The 22,125-nt window shown below is 41.2% G+C and overlaps 1 protein-coding gene across 1 annotated transcript; it reads left to right on the top strand.

Moving 5' to 3' along the window:
- Positions 1-269: 269 nt before the first annotated feature.
- On the top strand, positions 270-18,568 carry TMEM30A (transmembrane protein 30A). Its single transcript, XM_066609636.1, has 7 exons — positions 270-639; positions 11,150-11,263; positions 12,836-12,943; positions 14,277-14,364; positions 15,011-15,148; positions 16,768-16,974; positions 17,703-18,568. Exons 1-7 carry the CDS (start codon positions 340-342, stop codon positions 17,894-17,896), a joined length of 1,149 nt encoding a protein of 382 aa, XP_066465733.1. The 5' UTR covers positions 270-339; the 3' UTR covers positions 17,897-18,568.
- Positions 18,569-22,125: the final 3,557 nt, after the last annotated feature.

The raw sequence follows: 22,125 nt of genomic DNA, 5'->3' as shown, positions 1-22,125 counted from the left end.
GCCAGTGGAAGTGTTCCTTTGTCCCGGAAAGCTCCCCTATGTGTCACTCTACCCTTTTTCTACTTCTACGACTGCCACGGGATCGGTCGCGCACACGCGCACTTCGAGCATTGGCGCCGGCGTTCCACTTCCGCCCGCTGGTTCTGCCCACACGCGGGGAGAGAGCGGAAGTCCTTGTGTGGCTTCGAGCGGCGCAGGCGCACTCTGACCTCCGTGTAGGGGCGGGGACCGGTTTGTTGTGCTGCGCGTGCGCAGGCGCGGTTCTCCTCGTAGCGGCTGGTTCGCGGGGGCCGTTGCGGCAGCGGCAGTTGCTCCCTGGGCTGCTGCGGCGGAGGCTCCATGGCGATGAACTATAACGCGAAGGAGGACGCGGCGGACGGGCACCCGTCGGGCCTGGGGGCGGTGGCGGGGGGCAGCGGCGGCGCCGGGGCCGGGGTCGGGGCGGGCGCCGGGGTCTCCGGGGGCGCCGTCAAGAGCCGCAAGCCCGACAACACGGCCTTCAAGCAGCAGCGCCTGCCCGCCTGGCAGCCCATCCTCACCGCCGGCACCGTCCTGCCCGCCTTCTTCGTCATCGGCCTCATCTTCATCCCCATTGGCATCGGCATTTTCGTCACCTCCAACAACATCCGCGAGTTCGAGGTGAGAGCGGCTCGGGCGCTTTTGGGAGCGAGCCCCGCCGCCTGTGCTGGCAGGCAGGCGTGGGGGGCTCTGAGGCTGCCGTCCTGCCCACACTTAGCTGGGAGTAAGCCCCACTGGCTAGAGTGGGACTGACGTCTGAGCAGACAGGCATAGGGTGGGCTCTGAGGCTGCCGTCCTCTCCACACTTACCTGGGAGTAAGCCCCACTGGCTATAATGGGACTTACTTCTGAGTAGATAGGCATAGGGTTGGGCTCTGCCAGCTGACAGGCAGGCAATTTGCTCCTCACACACCAACCAGGCCTTGGCCCTGGGAATGTGGCCCAACCTGCTCCACCAGCACCTTGCACAACAGTACATGTGCCAGTAGTGGTGGTGGTAATGCCCAGGCTTAGCTGGGCACCACCAGATCGCAGGACAGGTGGCAGGGCACAGAGCAGAGGCTGCCATCCTACACACACTTACCTGGAATAAGTTCAGTTGAATTCAATCTTACTTACTTCTTATCAGGCTTACTTCTTAGTAGGCCTGCACAGGATTGTGCTGTGATTCACATCCCACCTTCTGTCACTTTGGCCTGACTTATCCAGGAGGTGGGAAGGGCTCTTTGATGAATGAGTGACTAGGCATAATCCTTATCATGTACTGAATATGCTGCCCTTTTCATGTATACCATTAGGATGTCAGTAGCAGGTACAATTAGCTTGCTGATGCACTGATGATGCTTGTGAATAACTATTTAAGCACAAATGCTTATGTGTAAAGTTACCATGTTCAAAATGGAACAGAGTGCCTATATCTTTGACCATGGTATAGAAGAAGAAGAAATTTTGGCAAGTGCAACTTTTTAAACTCTCCCATGTTGAGCTGCACCTGTCAAAATTTCTCTCATCTATACAGTGGTTAAAGGAATAGACACTCTGTCCCCTTTGTATCTGGTCACCCTACTTATGTGGATCAAGACGCCATGTCCTGTATAGCCCAGGCTGCTTTTTTTGTTCTTGTTCATTTCACAAGGGTGTAATGTGTGGAAGCTTTTGGCTGTAGCTGCAGAAGAAGGAATCTCTAACATGTATGTAATTGAGCATTAGTGTTATATTGTGCTCTTCCAGTTTCTGGTTTGCATGTTATACTTCTCAATGGAAAAGTGATTCCGAGGAAATGGGGTACATAGGAGAGATGAGTAGTGGGGTGGAGGATATATGGGAATTAGCTGAGTTTTTTTTTTTTTTTTTTTTTGCAAACATGGTAGAGTAGTCAGAAATCATATGCTTCAGAAGTTCTTTTCTGAGTGCAAAATATTGTCTCTGGAGATTCAGAAGCTGCTTCTTGTTTCCTTAAACAAGAGAGGAAAGATATTATCTTAAAAACAGGTCATGAGGAATTGCTAGAATTCATACAGTTAGAATGATCAATGAAGTCTGCATCTGTGTATGCACTTTATTGTGTATCTTAAGTATATAATGCAAAAAAGTAAAGATATGAAACCATAAAATAGTTTGTTAAAAACAAAAATGAATAATTGAACCCCCTCCCTCCCCCCAAAAACCCTTTTGCTGTATGCCTCTCTGAGCTCATGGGATAAAGCAGGATATATAATTGTAGTAAATAGGGACCCTAATCCTGTCCAATTTTCCAGCACCAGTGCCGCCACAGCACAACCCAAAAGTGAGGGAACAAAAGTTGCCTTCTGCCATAGAGGAGGTTTCCATAACTGTCCCCCCCACCACAGGGCATGGTTGCATCAGCACTGGAAAGTTCAATAGGATTGGGCTTCTACAGTAAACTTTCTAGGACTGAGATTTTTTTCTCCCTTTTAATTATGAATGTGGAAGAAGTGATGCACATATTTCATTGTCCTGAGAACTATAATTGCAGAGGTCTGCATTCTAATGAAATAAGCTGCAGTGCCATTTGCCAGATTTTATTTATTCTGATTAAATAAAGCATTGAGACTTTTACTGTCAGTGATGATCATGATTGTTGGACCAATGTGCTGGAAAACAGTACTGTGAGCAGTATTTTGTTGTAATTGGTAAGGTGGCATTGGTCCTGAACCTTTTACCCTTTTAGATTTTTTTCCCTTCATGAGTGATTATACTGTTCACCAAGTACCATCAAGTTATGGACACTTGTTTTTGGAGAGTGGGTGGTGTCTTTATAAGCTTTGGTTCTATGGAAAGCGTTATACCTTATGTAAAGTAACTATTGATAGGAATTAACATATGTTGAGCCAAATACTGTATGCCTAGTTCTTTTTAAATATCTTTTAAGCTTCTTTTTAAACATCTTTTTTGACATCTGGTTCACAGGCTTGGGGTTTTCATAAAATTGCTGTTGTTGCTCTTTTTCTCTTTTAATTTCCGATTGCTGTTTTTAAGATGCTACATATTGTGAAGTGTTTAATTTGTTTTAATTGTGTTTATATTTTTGTATTTTTTATTTATTGTTGTAAGCCGCCTTGGGTCCCTTTGGAGAGAAAGGCGGGACACAAATACAGTGAATAAATAAATGAATAAATTTATGTGGGGGAGCTTTTTGCCATTATTGCACTGTCTTCATGTGTTTATTGCTTTAACATGAATAGTATAGTGCAGTGTTTGTCAACCAGTGGTACGTGTACTACCGGTGGTACTCACAGGACTCCTGCTGCCCGGCAGCAAGACCAAGAGCATGACACAACAAATAGTGGTAGGAGGCTCTAAAGCATGCTTTTTTTGCTCGGAAAAGCCCTCCTGTTCACCCTGAGCCTCTTACTGGTGTTTGTCATGTTGCAGCTGGCCTCCCAACCCAGAAGTAACAGGCAGTGATGTCATCGCCACTTACTTTAGGTGGTAGTTCAAATAGGTGAACCATGTGAAGTAGTACAGCAGAAGACAAACATTGAAAAATGCTGTTATAGTGTATCATATTTGTTTGTTCTATTAGCATGCATTTTAGTAATTTTGCTGACCTTTCCTTGCACTTCATATAGTTCTTAAGTTTCTATTTTTGAAATTTTGATTTTGCAGACTATTATGTAGTTGAAAGTCAGAGAGACAGTGCATGTTAAGCCACCAGGAAATATTTTTGTTGTTTATCAGAGATACTGTAGCCACTTGCTTTCTAGCAGTGTACTGTAGATACCTATAAGGTGAGAAAAATCTACCAATAAATCAAGCATAGAGTGAGAACTTGTCTTATCTGCAGGTTACTTAGGGATCAGGGCTGTTCAGGCAGTTGCAGCAGCCAGGAGAAGCTGGGAGGAGCTTTAAAAGTGCCTGTGGAGGGTCTGTGAAGCGTCTGAGGAACATTTTGAGTGATTGCAGACAGCTTGCACTCAGCTTTGTTTACATTTGTTGAAGCTCTGCTGTAGAGTTTTTGGAGCAGGCTCGTTAACTCCAAACCAGAAGTGCTTCTTAAATCTACAGTGAATAGCATAAAAAAGTTGTTTGGCAGCAATTGAAGCAGGGTATTGTGCAGAGGTAGGGTATGGTGCTTTATATTGATGCTGCATTTATTTTGGATGGTTTTTAAAATTGCAAATGCTTTTCTGCAGGTTCAAACCTGGATTTTTTTTTAAAGTAATTCAATGTAGTGTTCAATTCTGTTGCTTTTGGGGGAGGGGGAATGGCACACAGTATTACATAAGCACCTTGTTAATATTTTCAAAAACAGTGGTGTGACTCAGAGTCATTCTTCCTTTTCAATCAGGCTCCAGGGCAGTCAGGTTCTGCAGCTCCTCCTCACAAGCACCCTTCCCCAAGCTTTACCCCTGACTTATCTGAGGGTCATGGAACATTCCATGATTTTTGACTGAAAACCTGCCCTCATCTAATCTGTGTGATCGACATAGGCAAGTGTCTGGTAGTTCCCTTGGGAGAGAGGAAGGCAAAAGGGAAATAATTAAAAAGGGACCTGGAAAAGAGAGAGTGGGTTATTAAAATGTGAGAAATGGGTATTGAAATGAGAAGGAGAGATCAGGGGTGTCTGTGGAGCTGAAAGGCCAAGGTCAGAGGGGAATTAGTAGAGCGGACAAAACAGCCAGAGGAAAGCAGTCAGGCATGAGTGAAAGCTTTTAGGGAATAGAGCAAGTGTCTCCAAACTCTGACCTGTGAGCTAGATTTGGTACACCATGATGACAATCTTGGGCAGGGTGGGAGGCGAAGCCTTATCATTCCATGTTGTACCCTCTTTTGTTGCACCCAATCTCTGCAACAACTTGTGCCACTTAGTCACTTCCACATTGCCCAGAAGACTCTGTGCCCTGTTTTCTGGGGTTGGGGAAGTGGCTGCCCCAGTGTGAGTTGCTGCAGAGATTGGGTGCGAAGGTAAGGCTGTGTCACCACCATTATCATCATGGTCCACCATATCCACCTCATGGACCAGAGTTTGGAGACTCCTGGAACAGAGTAATTTGGGGTTCGAAGGGATGAGTCAGACAAAGGGTGTTTGAGAATTGGGATTTATGTTCAGCTGGACAATGCTGATAATGTTTTGGCCCTTTTTCATATGCTTTCAGAAATACAGTTTAGGAAAAGTTGCACTCGTAAGGTTCCTTCAGACATTCTTTTCCTATTGACTTGTTAGACTGAGCGAGGAAGGGAGGGGGAAGAACCTCATGCAAGACCTCAGATTTTAATCTTGTAAACCAAATGCAGGAGACTTGCAAAGTCTTTGTGCACTAAACCTTGCGGCTGACATTTTGGATTGTGCTATTGTAAGTATGTGTGCATATCCTCCGGTTTTTTCCTGCCTCAAAGAAAGGCTGTGTCCAAAGTAGTCCTTAGCTATTTCTGCAGAAATATTATTTGGAAGTTCACCTGTACAAGGGCATAGAAACATGTAGTGCAGGTGATACTGCTATATTTGAACAAGTGTATAGATTGAAAGATCTCTCCACTTGATGATAATCTGAAGAAGTTATAAAGAGATGTATATTCTCTACCTTCTTTCTCATTTCTAGGTGTGTTCCTGCATCTGTGGGTAGTTAGAGGTCACAGTAATTGTAGCCAAAGCATGTGGGAATAATAGGGATACATCTGTGCCCTTGTTATCACATCCAATCATTCTGATCAGTTTTCTAATACCCTCTTCTGATAGATGTGTGGGCATCTAGTCAGCAGCTATTAGAAATCATATTTAGAAATCAGCCTGTGAAGAAATTGCACTCCTCATTTATTCACTTCCTGCTTTCTAGTGGCTACTAGGTCAGATGTGTTTCAAAGCATCCTCTGTGTCTCCTGCCCAGTAGATGTGAAGGTTAGGGGAAGTGGCCTCACCACAAAGCACGCCAGGCAGCAAGGCTTCTGTTTTTAGAATTTTGAAGGTGACTTGAAATGTTCAGGAAAAGGAAACAAGACTCTTAACACCAACTCAATGTATCACTATAGAAGTGAATTGTGGGGGATGACTTCTGTTCTCTGTGAAGTCTAGAAGTAATTTGAATAGGGTGGGGGGTAGAACAGAGGTACTTTGTGCTTCTATTTTCCTTGAAATTGTGGCATAAGGGAGCAGGTTTGCATTTAAAAGGGGAAAAAGAACCACTATAAGCTTGAGTTTAAATCTCTCAGTCATAAAAGCCAGTTTAAGAGTAGTGACAAGCATGTACCTCTGTAGATGCTTTATGTGACCGGCCTGTGTTTGCAAGTGAGTTGATTTGTATGCATGCAGTAATCTGTGCCTTAGATGCTGTTGCAATAACAAGCACATAATCTGTTTTAAGCATAGCTATCTAAACCGTGGGGGAACACTTATTTGGGTAGGTGTGTTTTGTTTGGCTGTTCTTGTTTTGTTTGGCTGTTCTATGCTCCATATTTGCAGACAAGCATTGGATAACTAGGATGTATCTTCTGTTAAATGCTTTGGAGTTGCTCCTTAAATGTATAAGAATGTACATAGCCTGTTTCTTGCGTTCCATTGGTTAGTTCTAAAATCAGCTCCTTTTCATGCTTTTGAAGGTTTAAGTAAACTAAATACAAATTCAACTGGTCTGTTTTTATTGGTGGTGTTATAGTTTGGCCAAACCCTGAATACGTAGTTTAGTTTATTGTCATGGCAAGTGTACCAATATGGTATTGTCATGGTTTGCGCCTATTGTTTCAGGGTAAACCCTGCTAACTGGGTAAGAGGCACTCTTTCAAGTGGGTGCTCCTCTTTTTAGCAGGGGGAGAGTAACTAGCCCACCTCACCCCAGCAGTGTCTTTTCTAGTGGCTGTCTGCTGGTGTTCTTTTGCATCTTTTTAGATTGTGAGCCCTTTTGGGACAGGGAGACATTAGTTATTTGATTTTTCTCTGTAAACCGCTTTGTGAACTTTTAGTTGAAATGCGGTATATAAATACTGTTAATAATAATAATAAATAAAACTTTAATAGCTTGCATTTTGAACAAGGCTATGGATTTGTTCTCTCGAACCTTTATTTAGGGCATCTGCAAATGTTGTCTTGTTAAGAATAAACATACAGCTTCTTCCTTTCATTATATACATGTGTGAGATTGGGGGGGTCAGAAGTCCATTCTGGCAAGATCCCCTAAAGCCATTTGCTGCTAGATTCAGAGTGAATTGGTGTCAAAGTAAAATAATGGCAAAATTGAACAAAAACCCTTTGTGTGGTTTCTGATTAAGGCTAGAATGTACTTCATGTCCTCCTGAAGCACTGTGAGCTGTTAATCACTTTCTAAAAATAAACACCAGGTTTAAGGACACAAAGCACATCTCTCAATCTGTCATCACTGAGATGTTAGTATAACAGAAGATGAGCTAAAAAGATGCATTCTTGTTTCAAATTCTTTCTTTTTAGGGCAAGAATATAAAGACAGATAAAGTCATTTATTTTCCTTGAGTAAGTAGTGCTGAAAACAATGCTAAGCTATGATTCTAACAATTTAGTATTTACAGGAGTGAAAAATATGAACAGAATCTTAGAGTCTTAGTATTTGACTTGAAGCCTCATTGACATGGAGACTTCTGTTTCCTTGTTACTTTTGGTAATGTATATTCATACAGTTTAATAGCAGTATACTGTTTACCACTTAACTTTGATATTGCACACAGAATAAAGCCAAAGTGAGGCTTTAATTCTATAGAAATTAAAATAGAATGAAGCAGAAAGGAATCTGTGTCAGCATTCCAGACTGTCTTTGAGCAGGTGCTATAGTACAGTACAGGTGAAACCTGTCTATCCACGGATTTTTTATCTGCAGATTTATCTCAACTCGAATCGGGTGCGGAGAGGAATTCAGAGTCGAACACACCTTTTGCCTCCTTTCCCATGTGCTGGTGTCTTGCTCCGTTTCAAGGCAGCCCAAAACACTGCAAAAAGGCTCCGCCACACACAGGCAGGGAAATAGCCCTGGAGCCATGAAAGAGGTTCCCCTTGTCAAGGAACAGTAAGACTCCTGGAGCCCCTGAGCCAGCAAAGAGGCTGAAGAGGAGAAGGAGGGGAACCTCTGTAGCCAGAACACGTGAAGCAGGGTGGAGCACACTCTCTCTCTCCTGCGCGCGCGCGCGCACGCACACACACGCGCACACACAGGGCAGGTGTGGTAGTAACAGAGGGGATTGCTTTAAAAAACCCAGGGAGTGTTTGCTGAATTCCTCCCCTTCAGACTGAGATGGTGCAGACTTTCCGAGCTCCAGGCTACGCAAACAAAATAGCCCAGCAAGCAAGTCTTCCCAGCAAGCCAAAGCATGAGATTTAGGCTACATTCCAATCCACACTTTCCTGGGAGTAAGCCCCATTGACTAGAATGGGAGTTACTTCTGAGTAGAAGTGCATATGACTGGGCTCTCAGTCTACAATCCTCTCACACTTTCTTGGGAGGAAGTCCCATTGACTAGAATGGGATTTACTTTTGAGTAGGTAGGCATAGGACTGAGCTCTCAGGCTACAATCCTCTCCACACTTTCCTGGGAGTAAGCCCCTTTGACTACATTGGGGCTTACTTTGAGTAGAAAGGCATAGGACTGGACTCTTAAAAGCTCAGCATCCCACCTATGAAAGTAGCAGGGACAGCTGGCAGCAGGGAGGGCTGAGTATGGATCGGAGGAGGGGGAGGCGAAGAAGCAGAGCGGGGGGGGGGGATTGAGAACCGCTGCCTTAGTTTCCTTCCATTCCCAAGTGTCAGGCTGTAGCGCACTTGCCTAACTCTATGCAATTTGTGTAAAACATGTCATTTCCGGGTCTGATTTAGCACAACGTGTTTTTTCCTAATCGTGGTGGGTCAGGGAAAGAAACTCAAGCGCATAAAAAGGCTCCACCTATAATTTTCTTGAAAGAACCATCTTGGGATAAGCACTATCATGGGGCTTCTTTAAGGCAGACCAACTTGTTTGACATTAAGACCTTGTTCCAGGATCTTTGCCATCACATTCAGCTGCATCTAAAATCAGAAGGGTTGAACATATTACTCCTTTAATAAATAACAGCTCCTTTTTTGAGGATTCAAGTATGGAGCATCAGACTGCACATAAGATCATCAGCATGCAACATGCCCACCATGCTTTAGGCTGTTTCTTTCACTTAGGTTTCACAAAAATGTATCCTCCGTCTTTCAATAACTTTGTAGTGGCTTTAGACCAATTAAAAGTTATTTGGTGGCTACTTCCTTGTAATGTACGTATTGCAGAATATAAACCTGGAATTACTCAATGTAGAAAACAGAATAGAAAGGGGTTGGCCCAAAGCAGGCATTACTCAGGGTGTTTCTGTTGCTTCAAGGCAACCTGAGTTACACGGCCTGACTGAAAGAGTCCCAGGGACCAGGTTTTCTGGAGTCCAAACATTTGAAGTATATTCTTTTTCTCCCCCCCCCCATTCCTGTCTGCAACAAATGTGAGCCATATTGCCTGCTGAATAATATTGCAGGTAAGTGGACACCTAAGGAGTTGGTCAGACTTGAAAATGAAGGCAAAATGACTTGACACAGTACAAATGTCCATGTGTATGCCTGTAACCTTTATTGGCATAAAACAATAACAACCCTAACCAATAATATGTACAAAGACAGAAATAATCTGCAGCTTTAGGAATCATTCAATAACAAATAGTTAGATCTGGTATCTAAACATTCTTAGGATACTCAACCACAATGCATTCACAGTACAAATATGTATTGTGTGCTGAGTAGCCTGAGATGAATCTTAAACATATGGCAACTAGGAATGCTAATGTATTAGAACTACATGTTCAACCCTTGCCATGCTGAAATCAAAAGGGCAATTTTATACTGACATCTTGGGAACTGTCTCAATTGACTTTAACTATTTTGACTCCAAAGCCCTGTGTTCAGTATTTCACGTATGCAGGGGCTTTCCAACACGCTTTCTAGCAGCAGCCCACCATATCTCCCCAAAGTTCCTCCCAGCTCTGGGTGCCTTCTAGAGTGGCACCCCACAAGGTGTGAGAAGATACTGGTGGAAGATAAAATTCTATCCTCTTGTACATTTATATATGTGTGCTGCGTACCTATGTAGGTGTTTCTGGATCCTGGCTGTAGCGTATATATCATATCATCACTTGCATCACAAAGTCATACAATAGTTCTTTGTATACAACTATTCTTTGGCTGTATAACTTATAGTTGGTGAAGATGATATGACTGAATCTAATACTGCTCTATAGAGCAGTACAGTATTCATAGCATGCAACCCTAATTGCAAAACAGGGTGCAAAATACTACCCAGCAACGGACAACTTTGTCAGTTATGCACGTTTTACTTGACTGTTGATATATCAACAAACATCTTTGTTTGGCAAGATTTAGTCATTGTTGTCTTTATATTTTTAAATCCAGTTGTTGCTAGTATAGCCAACAAACAAGTTTGACTACTTCCAAATTTACTAATCTGTCTTTTGTTTTCATTTCAAGTGGACGACAGTTAGGGAATTTGTCTCAGTAAAGCAAGCTCTCCAGTATAAGTCCAGGCCAGTTAGGAAAGGGTTTGAAGACGTATCCTTTCTCCAGAATAGTTAAAATGAACTATGTCAAACAGTAAATCATCTAAACCTATTTTTCACATAGGATTGTAGGGAAGAAGAATTCATCTCTATATGTCTTTAGATATCTTTACCGAAAGATATTCCTTACAGTGTTACCTTATTGTAAAAATATGTTGCTTGAGTGTATGTGTGTGTTAAACAGTCTTCGGAAATTTCTGATCTTCTGTGCTATGGGGGCCTAGGCTTGATTTTGGGTGAAGAATCTTACATGAATTTGTGTGATTTCTTCACTTGAAGTTGTTCACAGCCTTAAAAAAAACAACTTGGAACTAATGGTACCCACTTGCTGACATAAGAACGTTCGTGCAAGAACTGAATGGGAACTCGGGAGTGGCTTCTTGAAATGCCTTCTCATGCAGTGGACTCCATGTGCTACTGCTTCATAAAATTGCTCTCCTAACAACCATCAAATCATGAAACATACTTGACTATCTATTCATTGCCAAGATATAGATGTGCTGGTTTTGTATATATATTTATCATTTGCTCTCTTTTCTCCCCCCCCTTCTTATCTGCCCTTTTCTTTTGCAGATCGACTACACAGGAACAGAGCCCAGTAGTCCTTGCCACAGGTGTTTAAATGTATCCTGGAACAGCACACCTTGTGTCTGTACCATTAACTTCACATTGGATCACCCTTTTGAGGTATATGTGTACATGTATACTTCTTACTTTTGTACTTGTATAGCATTTATAATTGAAGCTCTTTCATATTGCCTTTTCTTCTTCTTTTTGCAACCCACTATTATACTATAACTGTTATTTAGAGTTAACTTTTCAGGGTTCATAAACTTCCCTTATGCTCTTCTAATTAACTGGTTTGTTCAAACTATTTCATCATTTACAAAGATGAAGCAGATCCTGGGTCATTGAATGGAGGCTCAAACATTCATAAACAGAACAAGTGTTCTTAAGTTTTATGGACTTAATGGTCAAGTGAAGCCATGCAATTAGCTTAAAGAAAAAGTTAACAACATTACATGGATGAAATTGCTAAAGTGGGCCTTAAGCAGATAGTGTGATGCTTGATATGCTGTTTCTGTGGGCTGTTACCCTTTCCAAAGTTTTTTCCCCTCTGCATTGAGCCCAGCTGCACTTGTGCAACTTATTTTTTCATCTCCTCCTTGCTAGGGAAGCTTCCAAAGCCTTTGCTCACATAAATCTTTGATTTTTGATTATCCCCCCCCATAGCTCACCAGTGATCCCACACTGCTCTTGAATGTTCCTGACCACTGTTCTCGGGGTGCTGTGTAACTGCACAGCTGCAACTAGGGTCCCACACGTCCTCTCTCAGAGCTCTAGAGCTTGGCCATGACAGTGGCCACAATGCTATAGGCGCCACAATGCTATCCCTATGCAGTCAACGTAGAGCTTTGCACAGCCTTTGGAGTTACACTGACCCCCTGCAGCAGTGTTTGGGGAACTTCCCTAGGAAGGAAGGAGCAGGAAAGATAAGTAGCATGAGTGCTGCTTAAGATATAGCCCTCTTTCTGTAGTAGAGATAAGGACTTAGCTGAAACTCATATTTTAGTAAATATTTCTACTAAATGCAAGCAACCCATTTCTAAGCATTTTGAAAGCATGCATTCTGAAACCCATGTTTGAAAGCATGCATTTAACAGTGTCTTCAGAACTTTGATTTTATTTAAGTGTGATTGGCAGAGATCTTTTCTTATAAAGAGTAGTTTTAATAGTCTTTATTTGGAAACCTGAGAAGAGAGGTTGGCAGACAGTGGGATTTGTAAAATGAAACCAGTGCCTACCACAAATAGATTGTGAAGCAAGAATTTTTGCAGGGATGTTTAAAAAGGCAAATAGTTGATGGTAAATAGAAGTGGAGAATCTGAGTCTGCAGCTTTATTTGGCAGAGGCATGCTGTTGCATTGGGCTTCTGTTGCCTGCTGTGTGTGGCAGAAAGTAGGTTGGAATAGCTGCATGGGCTGCAAGCAGCTGCATCAGCAGCTCTGAATAGTATAGCTGAACCATGTGGGATAGATGTTGCATTTGAATAGAGAAGTTCAGTGGTATTGCTAAACATGATCTTATTCAAACAGAATTGTAAAAATAAATAAATCCTGCCTCAGACATTATGTCCGATCCTGTTCTTTCCCCATGCATTCAGCATTATATGTGACTAGAGTTACTATTTCATTTGAAGTTGCCTGGAATGCAGATGATTTTCTACACTTCTGAAACATCATAGTTTGTGTATTGCAGAGCAATGTGTTTATGTATTATGGACTGTCCAACTTCTATCAAAATCATCGACGCTATGTGAAGTCTCGGGATGATAGCCAGTTAAATGGAGATAATACTTCTTTATTTGTGAGTAAATCTTTGAATTCATCACGTATGTCTCTGATGTCTGCTATATAAATCCAGCATAACTTTTTAAATGTAATGTGTAATGTGTAGATAATTAGATATAGTCATTTGTTTCCCTGTGGTCACTCCCCCCAATTTAGTCTACATATCTCTCTGTTGCTATGTGTTCAATTAACAATTTGAGGTAATTCTATTTTTTTTTTTAAAAAAAGGTTTCATACAGGTTTTGTGAAAAACCAAACCATCAGTTTAAGAGTTGTGAGGATTTGTTTGTCTATACTAATTTGTTTTGAAAAGGCTATTAAGTATGACCTAGCTGATGAGTAGAAACTAATTCAAAAGCACTTGCTTACACAATCCTCAGAATGAGTTGGACTATCTCTGTTGAAATATGCACTGTCAGTTACTTATTCAGTGAGCCATTCCTCGTGAGTGCTTGAAATGACTTCTAATCACTTGTACTAAGGTTGGCTACTACTGTAACTCATCCTTTCCTTTGGAGTTGATTAAAAGACAATTCAAATATTCTAAGCCTAACTAAACATCCCCAATATTTTTCTCTGCAAGTTGATGAAAGATTTATAGAAGCAGTTAAAACTCTTAGAAAAATGCTCTGATTAGATTGTTTTCCCAGCACATAAATATTTGCTGACACCACTGCTGTGGCTGAACATGATTTTCATTATAGAAATAAATGTAACCATTTTTACAATAGTTATCTTAACTTGAGGAGGCTTCTGACTCTCCCCCCCCCCATGCAGGATGCAGTACTCGCCCCGTTGGCATGGCTCCATCAGAACTGGGAAGCTGGATAATGTTGGGCCCTTAAACTATCATCTGGTTTTGTAACAGTTACTTTGTACACTTACTTGATCAAACAGCAAGATGTAGATTTGTTGAGAATTCAAAAAAAGACTCAACCTATCCAGAGACATACTAGGAGGTGTGTGTCCAGCTGCTTATGTGTGCATACCAAAGCCCAAAAATGGTCTTCCCAGTTTTTATTGTGTTTCCAAAGAAGATTCTTCCAGGTCTAGCCTTGATTAACAATGAAATGAGCCTAGCAGAGCTGCCTGCTTCTTCCTCCTAATTTTATTTATGGCAAAGAAATGAGCGTTAATTGCAGATACTTGCTCACTGAACACTGTGGTGTCCTTCAGGTTTGACAAGAATTCTGCCCTTTATCTTGAACTGTTTTTAGTGAACATGGAAGGAAAATTTGCAATATCGGTTAAAGTTTTATCAGTGAAATAAGCAGTCTGTTTTGATTAGTGAATATTTGACTAGCTTTGCTGTATGAGAACAAAATTATCTTTCCTTTTCTTATTAATAGAACCCCAGTAAGGAGTGTGAGCCTTACCGCACCAGTGAGAATAAACCCATTGCTCCTTGTGGAGCTATTGCCAACAGCATGTTCAATGGTATGGAGTTTTATAGATGCTATGCTTTAACACTGTATTTCCAGTTTGTTGGAATTAAGTAAAAAAATCGCAAGTTTCTAAAATTCACAGATTTCATTCTAACTGTAGACCTCTACTCCTTCTCATCGACAGCACATGCACAGACTGAGGCACTTCCATAAAGAGACCTTCCAGTGACATGTCCACCACTAATTCAGCCCTCCTTGCTTCCCTTATCCCCTTTCTAGCCAGAGTATCCAGCATCTCTTTGTTGTATGACCTAAACAGTTAAGGTATTTAACTTCACATCCTTGCCCTTCATAATTGCACTCAAGTGAAGTGAACTTTGGAAGCTCTTGCTTCTGTGACATCACAGCACAGGAACCTGTCTTGTACAGAACTGGTCTCTAGCTCAGTTGTCTAGGCAGTTTAGACAGGAATAAATTGGCACAACTCTAAATATTCTGTGCTTTGTGCCTTGTGTGTCTGATCAAAGTAGGCACTTTGAAGAAGGGCCACCCCCCACCCCTCAATTTGAGAGTAGGATGGAGATTTATCAAAACACTTTGACTTTGAAGCTGATGTAATGTAGTTTTTTTTTGGATAGCTGAGTAGCTGAGTTCAGGAATCATGAAAAGGAGCCTTACATTCTTCTTTTTTCTTCTAGATACATTGACATTGAAGCATATTGACAATAATGAAACTATTCATTTGAATAAAAAGGGTATTGCTTGGTGGACAGACAAAAATGTGAAGTTTCGAAATCCTGTTGGAGATGGAAATAACTTGACAGCACTTTTCAGTGGTAAGACAATAATAGACAAATGCTTGGATTGCATTTGTTGTTTAAAGCTTCTCCTCCCATTACATTTCATTGGAAAGAGTCATTGTGGCAATTGAAGTATGAACGGATAATTTTAGACTTGAAGAAAAATCCCAGTATGCTTTGGAAGGAATCCATGCAGGCATCAAATGTATATGTTGGTTTAAAAAATTGTTTAAAGACTAAATGATACCCTTGCACGCAAGCATCGCATAGTTTCTTCTTTCAGAACTATTTGGTATTTGGTTCCTATGAATTCCTATGGATTCTGCTGCTGTAATTAATCGTTTGTGCCCCTCCCCCCTCCATTATTGCATGGCAGTTATACCTCTGTATTGGTGCTTCAGCAGATCCTTTCTGAGGAAACTAGAGATGGGCTAGGTTTGAAGTCTTTGCTGTCTAAAACTACAGGCGTGTGCTGCTTAACAATTGATTGCTTTACAGACTGCATATATGACAGTGGTCAAAGCACAGTAAAGATGCTCTTAATGAGGCAGTCGAATCTCCCATAGCCTGCAGCAGAGTGTCTGTTTACACAACAGAGAGGCTCTTAATGCAAAGAAGAGGTAATCTATCTCCAGTAATCTATGCAGCCAGCTAGTGTCTGGCAGGGAGTGTCTGTTTACACCAGGGGTGTCCAAAGTTTTTGGCAGGAGGGCCACATCATCTCTCTGACACTGTGTCAGGGGCCAGGGGAAAAAATAATTAATTTACATTTAAAATTTGAATAAATTTACATAAGTTTACATAAATGAATATATTAAAGATGAACTTATATGGATGAATGAAGGTCTTGCAATAGCTCAAGGTCTATAAAAGGCCTTGCACAAAGCAAGGCTGGCCTTTCCTTTGCTGCCGCTACTACATCACAGACGTGAAACAACAAGCAGTGGAGGGAGCCCTCATCCCACAGCTCATGAGAGAGGTCAAACAGTCACCCTCACACTGAGAGCAGTTGCGTTGGGCCAGTGTGGGCTCCAACAAATCTCCAGAGGGCCAGAGGTTCATTGGAGACTGGGGGTTCCCTGAGGGCCACATTGAGAGGCCTCAAGGGTCGCAAGTGGCCCCAGAGCCGGGGTTTGGGCACCCTGGTTTACACAGCAAAAGCAATAGAATGGACAGTGTTCTCTTAATGACCTAATCACATAACAGGGATACATTCTGTGATCACCATTGTTAAGTGGTGCATGCCTGTATAGGCAAGCATAAAATAAGAGTGATCTTGACCTGCTGTTCTGTAGATCAAAACCTTCAAATTATATTAGTGGAATAAGGCTGCAATCTTATACATGCTTTCTTGGGAGCAAGTCTCATTGAACTGAATGGGATTTACTTTTGCATAAAATGGAGCTGTAAATTAAAAAAATATTGGTGTATTTACAGAATTCATCTTGCTTTCATCCTGAGAGAGAGTGTTGCATTGCAAAGGAAATTAAAATTTGTTGAGTTGGAGGGTTGTAATGAACCACAGAGCTTGAGTGAGCTCAGGGAACAGTAGTGTGTTTCTGTTAAAGTGTTTGTCTTGGAGTTTGGAAAAAAATACCCTTTCCCCAAGAAGCTTTGCAAGAAACATAATAACCTATCAACTTTATTTTGCTTAGGCACAGCCAAACCTGTCAACTGGCCCAGACCAGTGTATGAGTTGGATACTGATCCAGACAACAATGGGTTCATCAATGAAGACTTCATTGTGTGGATGCGTACTGCTGCATTGCCCACATTTCGTAAGCTATATCGCCTCATAGAGAAGAAGGACAACTTGCGTCCTACGCTACCAGCTGGAAGTTATTCCTTGGAAATAAAATATAGTATCCTTTACTGAATGTTCTGAGGTGCTGTGACCTAAAGAGCTCCTTCGTCAGGCAAATTAGTCTAACATACCACTGTCTGCTACTGTCTGCCTCAACATCAGTCCCCTATTTATTTTCATTTGCAATGCAGCTGTCAAAGTCTATGGAGATGGTAAAATTTGTAGCCAGGTGGAAGATGGTGGTGGACTTGGTAATCTGTTTAGGCTGGCAGGACTGTGGGAGCCAAATGTCTGCATTTGAGCAGTGTTTGGAGGGCAGGGAGTCACATGTGGAGGTGGAAACTGTGGGGATGTGCTTTATGCTGGTAAGGAATTTTGGCAGGCATCATATAAGAATGGTATGTTGAGATTGGATACTGAAGAAGGGAGGATTTTAAAAAGCTAATCACTGTTCCTACAACATCAAAACTAGGAAGGGAGGAGTTGGTAAAGTTCTGTAATAAGAGTCACAACTCCAGGAACCACCTCTGCTGGTCAGTTTTCTTTCCTTCGTATGAAGTCTGCAGGTAATAAGGCAGCAGCCAGCCAGCATGAATCAAAGTATTTCTGTCCTCAAATTCTTTTGCAGTTCATATTTTAGTAAGGCTGAATCGGTTTCGGGCTATAATGTGATGTTCATACCAGCTTGAAAGTTCACCCTCCTTTCTTCAAATTGGAGTGGTTTGTATTAATGTAATGATGCTAGCTAATTATGCGTAGTGAATGTTTTTCCTATACCCAATTCAGATTATCCTGTGCATAGCTTTGATGGACGAAAACGGATGATCTTGAGCACCATTTCATGGATTGGAGGCAAAAATCCGTTTCTGGGCATTGCCTACATAACTGTTGGCTCGATTTGCTTTTTCCTTGGAGTAGTGCTGTTAATCATTCATCACAAATATGGAAATCGGAACAATAGTGCAGATATTCCTAATTAGTCATGCCCTTCCAGGTCACATGTGCTGCATGTGCATCAAGGCCAGTCCAGAGTGGACACAGCTTCTGAAAGCTCTAGCCCTGGTAAATGTTGCTTCTGACACAGAATGCATAAGTATATCTGAAGCCTTTGTTTCCCTTACAGTGGATTAACTTGAAGATAATGGATATAAAAATTAGCTGTATAAAACAGTGCTGATGAGAAGATTATTGAGGTTTGCCTCTTGCTGGACAGATGCCATGATGTGCATATAGTCTTTCCTTGCCTAATGCATCTGCTTCTAGTTTGTGTGCTTTGTAATGTCTAGTTGTGTGCTTTACACAGTCAATACTGTGTATAGACTGTACAGTGAGAGTATGTTTAAGATAAAGTAGCTTAATATATTTCAAGGAGGCAAGATGTATTGGTGCATTTGGAAGAAAGATGCTTATTCTGTCACAATGGATTGCATGCATGGGCTTTACATTCCTTGCCGAAATGTTTACTGTATTAAACTTGTACAATTCAGTCTGTAATTGAGCCCAATTTCATGTTCAGATGTCACAATATGTTCCAACAATTTGTCTGGCATGTGAATCATTGCAACAAAAACCATACTTGTTGACCAATGATTTGAAAAGCAACTTCCACAAGGAGTCAATTGCGATATATAAAACTCTTACTTTAAATTTTACATGTAGTTTTGTCTTATGCCTGGCACTTGTGTGGTCTGAACCTCTTATGTCTCCAGCAGAAATGGAGAGGATCTGTTCTGAAATCAGGTACACAGTGTGTGTCAGTACAGAAGCGTCATTTTGCTCAGGTTCACAGCAAGGATTTTATGAATTCATCATATTCCTTTTAGTATTTTTCAGTGGGGAAGAAAAATTAAACTTACTCTGGACTGTGTTCCAGCTCCTTAAGTCAAGTACTTGAGGTAATACAAAGTAACTTAAGTTTGCCATACAAGTAAACTGAAGGTTGCTGTGGTAGGATTTTCACATCTGAATTTTCAAAGATGGCCGGATTATAAGAATCCATTCCAGTGACATTGCTATATATTTGGAGGTCCTTTTCCATGCAGCTGGTTTGTTGATCTGAATGTTCACGATTGAATAAATTCTGTCATTTGTTTGTGAAATCACAGCATTGGCAAAAATGTATCTTCTAATATAGCTCAGTCTATGGTGATAATCAAGAACATAGCACTAGAAAAAGAATAATTCAGAAAGCCACCATATAATCTGTAGTTGATTGATGCTCTGAATTGTAAGTCTCTTGCCACATGATTTTACTTATTTCTTTGGTTCTCAAAGATTATACAGTAAAGATGAGTATGGAAATAACTCCATATAAGGAATTTCAAAGCTGGGAAACCTTATAGCAGGTACAGAGAAAACACCTACTATTCATAGAAAACTAAGTTAAACATCCCACTGTGTCAACAGAAATAATGTGTTCTGGGAACAAAGAATTACATAAATAAATTAAGTATTTTTTAAAAGGATCAGTTATGTAAGGTGATCTCCAAAGCAAGAAATGAACTCTGTCATCTTAGTTCTAAGAATCTCATTAACTTTAGCAAAGAGCTGTTCCATTGGTTACATACCCATCTATCTGCAACACAAAAACACATGTTCTGATCTTTTGTGAAAGTCTGATTAAAGGTTTTGGATCAATTGCTCTCTGTCTTATGAAGAAGGCAACAAACTAGATCATATGTTGAATTTTCTACTTCATTTTCAAAAACAAAACAACAAGTAATATACACAGGATGTTTAAAATGTATTCTCTTTCTCTCCAAAGTTGAATACAATGGAATTGTAGAGTTCACTATAGTGTTTCAGTCTGAAGGCCAGTACTACAGTGTTCAATTGCTTATGACTATTTAGAAATGAGTGCCTGTGTTTCCTGAACAGAATTAATAATGGTTACGATATCCCTTTGTTAGAAGCTAAGAGAATGATAGAATGATTTATTTCGTTCATTTTTCATGTGGTGTTTAAGTGGCTAAGCATGAAATACTTGGATTTAATATGAATTTGTTCCATCTAAACATAAATCTGTTGATTTGAAATCAGGCTAGTTTAAACAGTGGCCCAGCTGGTTTGGTTGCTTCTTAAAATGCTCGTAGCCTGAAATTTGACAGAGAGCGCAATCCTAACCCCTTACGCAATCCTAACCCCAGTGCTAGAAAGCACTGACATAAGGGCAGTGCAGTTTCGAGGTAAGGGAACAAACATTCCCTTACTTTGAGGAGGCCTCTGTGAGTGCCACCCAACTGCAGGATGCAGCACACGTCCCATTGGAACCGCTATGCCAGTGCTTGAAAGCACTGACATAAGGGGTTAGGATTGCGCCCTAAATTGCTCTCCTTACCTTCACCTCTGGCATCAAGGTCACCTGATCGGATAAGTTGCTGTAGAAATCGGTAATGTGGGGAAGCACTCATACGTTACTTCGCTTAGCACTGTGTCACCTACATTCCTTTTAATCTGTTTGGATACAATCATTGTTTTCAAGTCAGGCACTTTGGGATCATAATTTCAATCGCGCTTCTATATCATGGTCAGCAGCGGCCCCTATCACTTCTACTCCCACACAAGTGTGTGTAGCAGAGGTTTCCAAACTTTCAGGGAGCATTTGGGAACCCCTGTTTGTGGGGGAGGGTTTGGGACAATTGTGCTGCTGCTGGGGAAGGAAGGGGTTTTTCCAGTTTATGGAAAATTTTTTCTGAAAAAGCACTTCTGGTTTTGTGACAAAAACAGGAAGTGGTTTTTTTCCCCTTTTAACAGCATTTTGAAGCTGCTGGGAGGGGCTACAGAGTGGGTTGCAGGCTCCCCAGTCCCTCCAGAGAGCCATAGCAGCATCCAGCTAAGTTGGAAAAACCCTCTGTTGCAGCAGTTGCTGTCACTCCACCCCTAAAGGGGGGCAGCTGCAGGGCTTCTCTGGCTGGGGTGTCACGATGCGCCAGTTTGGGAACCTCTGGTGTATAGGATTGTAGCCTTATACTGAGATCCATTATGCACATTCCTCATAGCCTAGTGAGATAATTCTGAATAGCAGTACCTAGGTTTGCACTGCAGCAGATTCTTTGTGTTTCTTTTCCAGAGTGAGACTCATAACCGTTAACTCAATAAGCAAAACATAAACATACTGCTGAAAGAAACTCACTTTGGAACATACAGTTCTTGCCAGTTTCATTTATGGATAATTAGGTGGCAGCCATGTCTATTGTCGAAAAGCTGGATAGGATGGTTTTGGGGGCTGTTACCTGTCAAACAAGGCTTGCCTAAACAATGACTTGTTTGACTTGTATCAAAATCAATAACTTGTGAATCTTGTAACTCACTTTCAGCTTAAGCCAGCTTATTTTTTGTTAAAATTGATGGCATAGCTTCAACCTTACGTAGTCAAGTACAAAGGATTGACCATGTACATGTTGTGAAAGAAAACACTGTTTGACAGGAAAGATGATATTTTTAGTGGATAGGACTTAATCTCAGGAAAAAGATTGCATTACCTGTTTGGTATTTCTCATAGCTAAAGGTCATACTACAGCAACCATCAACATGTTTTTCATGTCAGGTGTATCTAGTACCTGAACCTTTGCAACAGTCTTTAGGAGCAGTGTTTAGTGTTATGGCTTCAACTGTATAATATGCTCCAGGAAACAGTGTTCCATTTTGTCATATATATGACTTTCATGTCTCCTGTTTTAAGTTTAATTTATCATAGAAGCTTGAAAGCTCCAGGAAACACCTGCTCTGTTTCTTGAATATTATAGCAATGCCTAAGTAACTAAAGAATATAAAATCTGATGCTGTAGTCCCAAACGCATTACTTGACAACATGTCCTCTTCCCTGTTAAAGGCAGACTCTCCAAGAACTAGAAGCCCATTTGGAAGCATTGGACAAAAATATGACACTAAATGTCAAGAAAGGTTTTCTAAAGATTGCCTTTGGCTGCAATCCTAACCACACTTTCCTGAGAGTAAGTCCCACTGAACAAAATTGGACTTACTTCTGAGTAGACCTGGTTAGGATTGTGCCCTTAGTCTACAAAACTGTTCATCTATTTTGGAGGAAAGTGCTAGATGCCAATAGTTAGATATTAACTGATTTTAAAAGTGATTGTGGGGTTAGCTGCAGCAATAGCTGTAAAGCAGTACAAAGACAAGTTGTGTGTAACTGGGGAATTAGGAGGTCTTGCCTTCAAGTTGGGAGATATTTTACTGTGGCTAGTACCAA

The sequence above is a fragment of the Tiliqua scincoides genome, chromosome 1 (assembly GCF_035046505.1).
Source record: "Tiliqua scincoides isolate rTilSci1 chromosome 1, rTilSci1.hap2, whole genome shotgun sequence".
Classification (NCBI taxonomy): Eukaryota; Metazoa; Chordata; class Lepidosauria; order Squamata; family Scincidae; genus Tiliqua; species Tiliqua scincoides.
The sequence above is the reverse complement of the archived record's forward strand: the minus strand, read 5'-3'. Positions and strand labels throughout refer to the sequence as shown.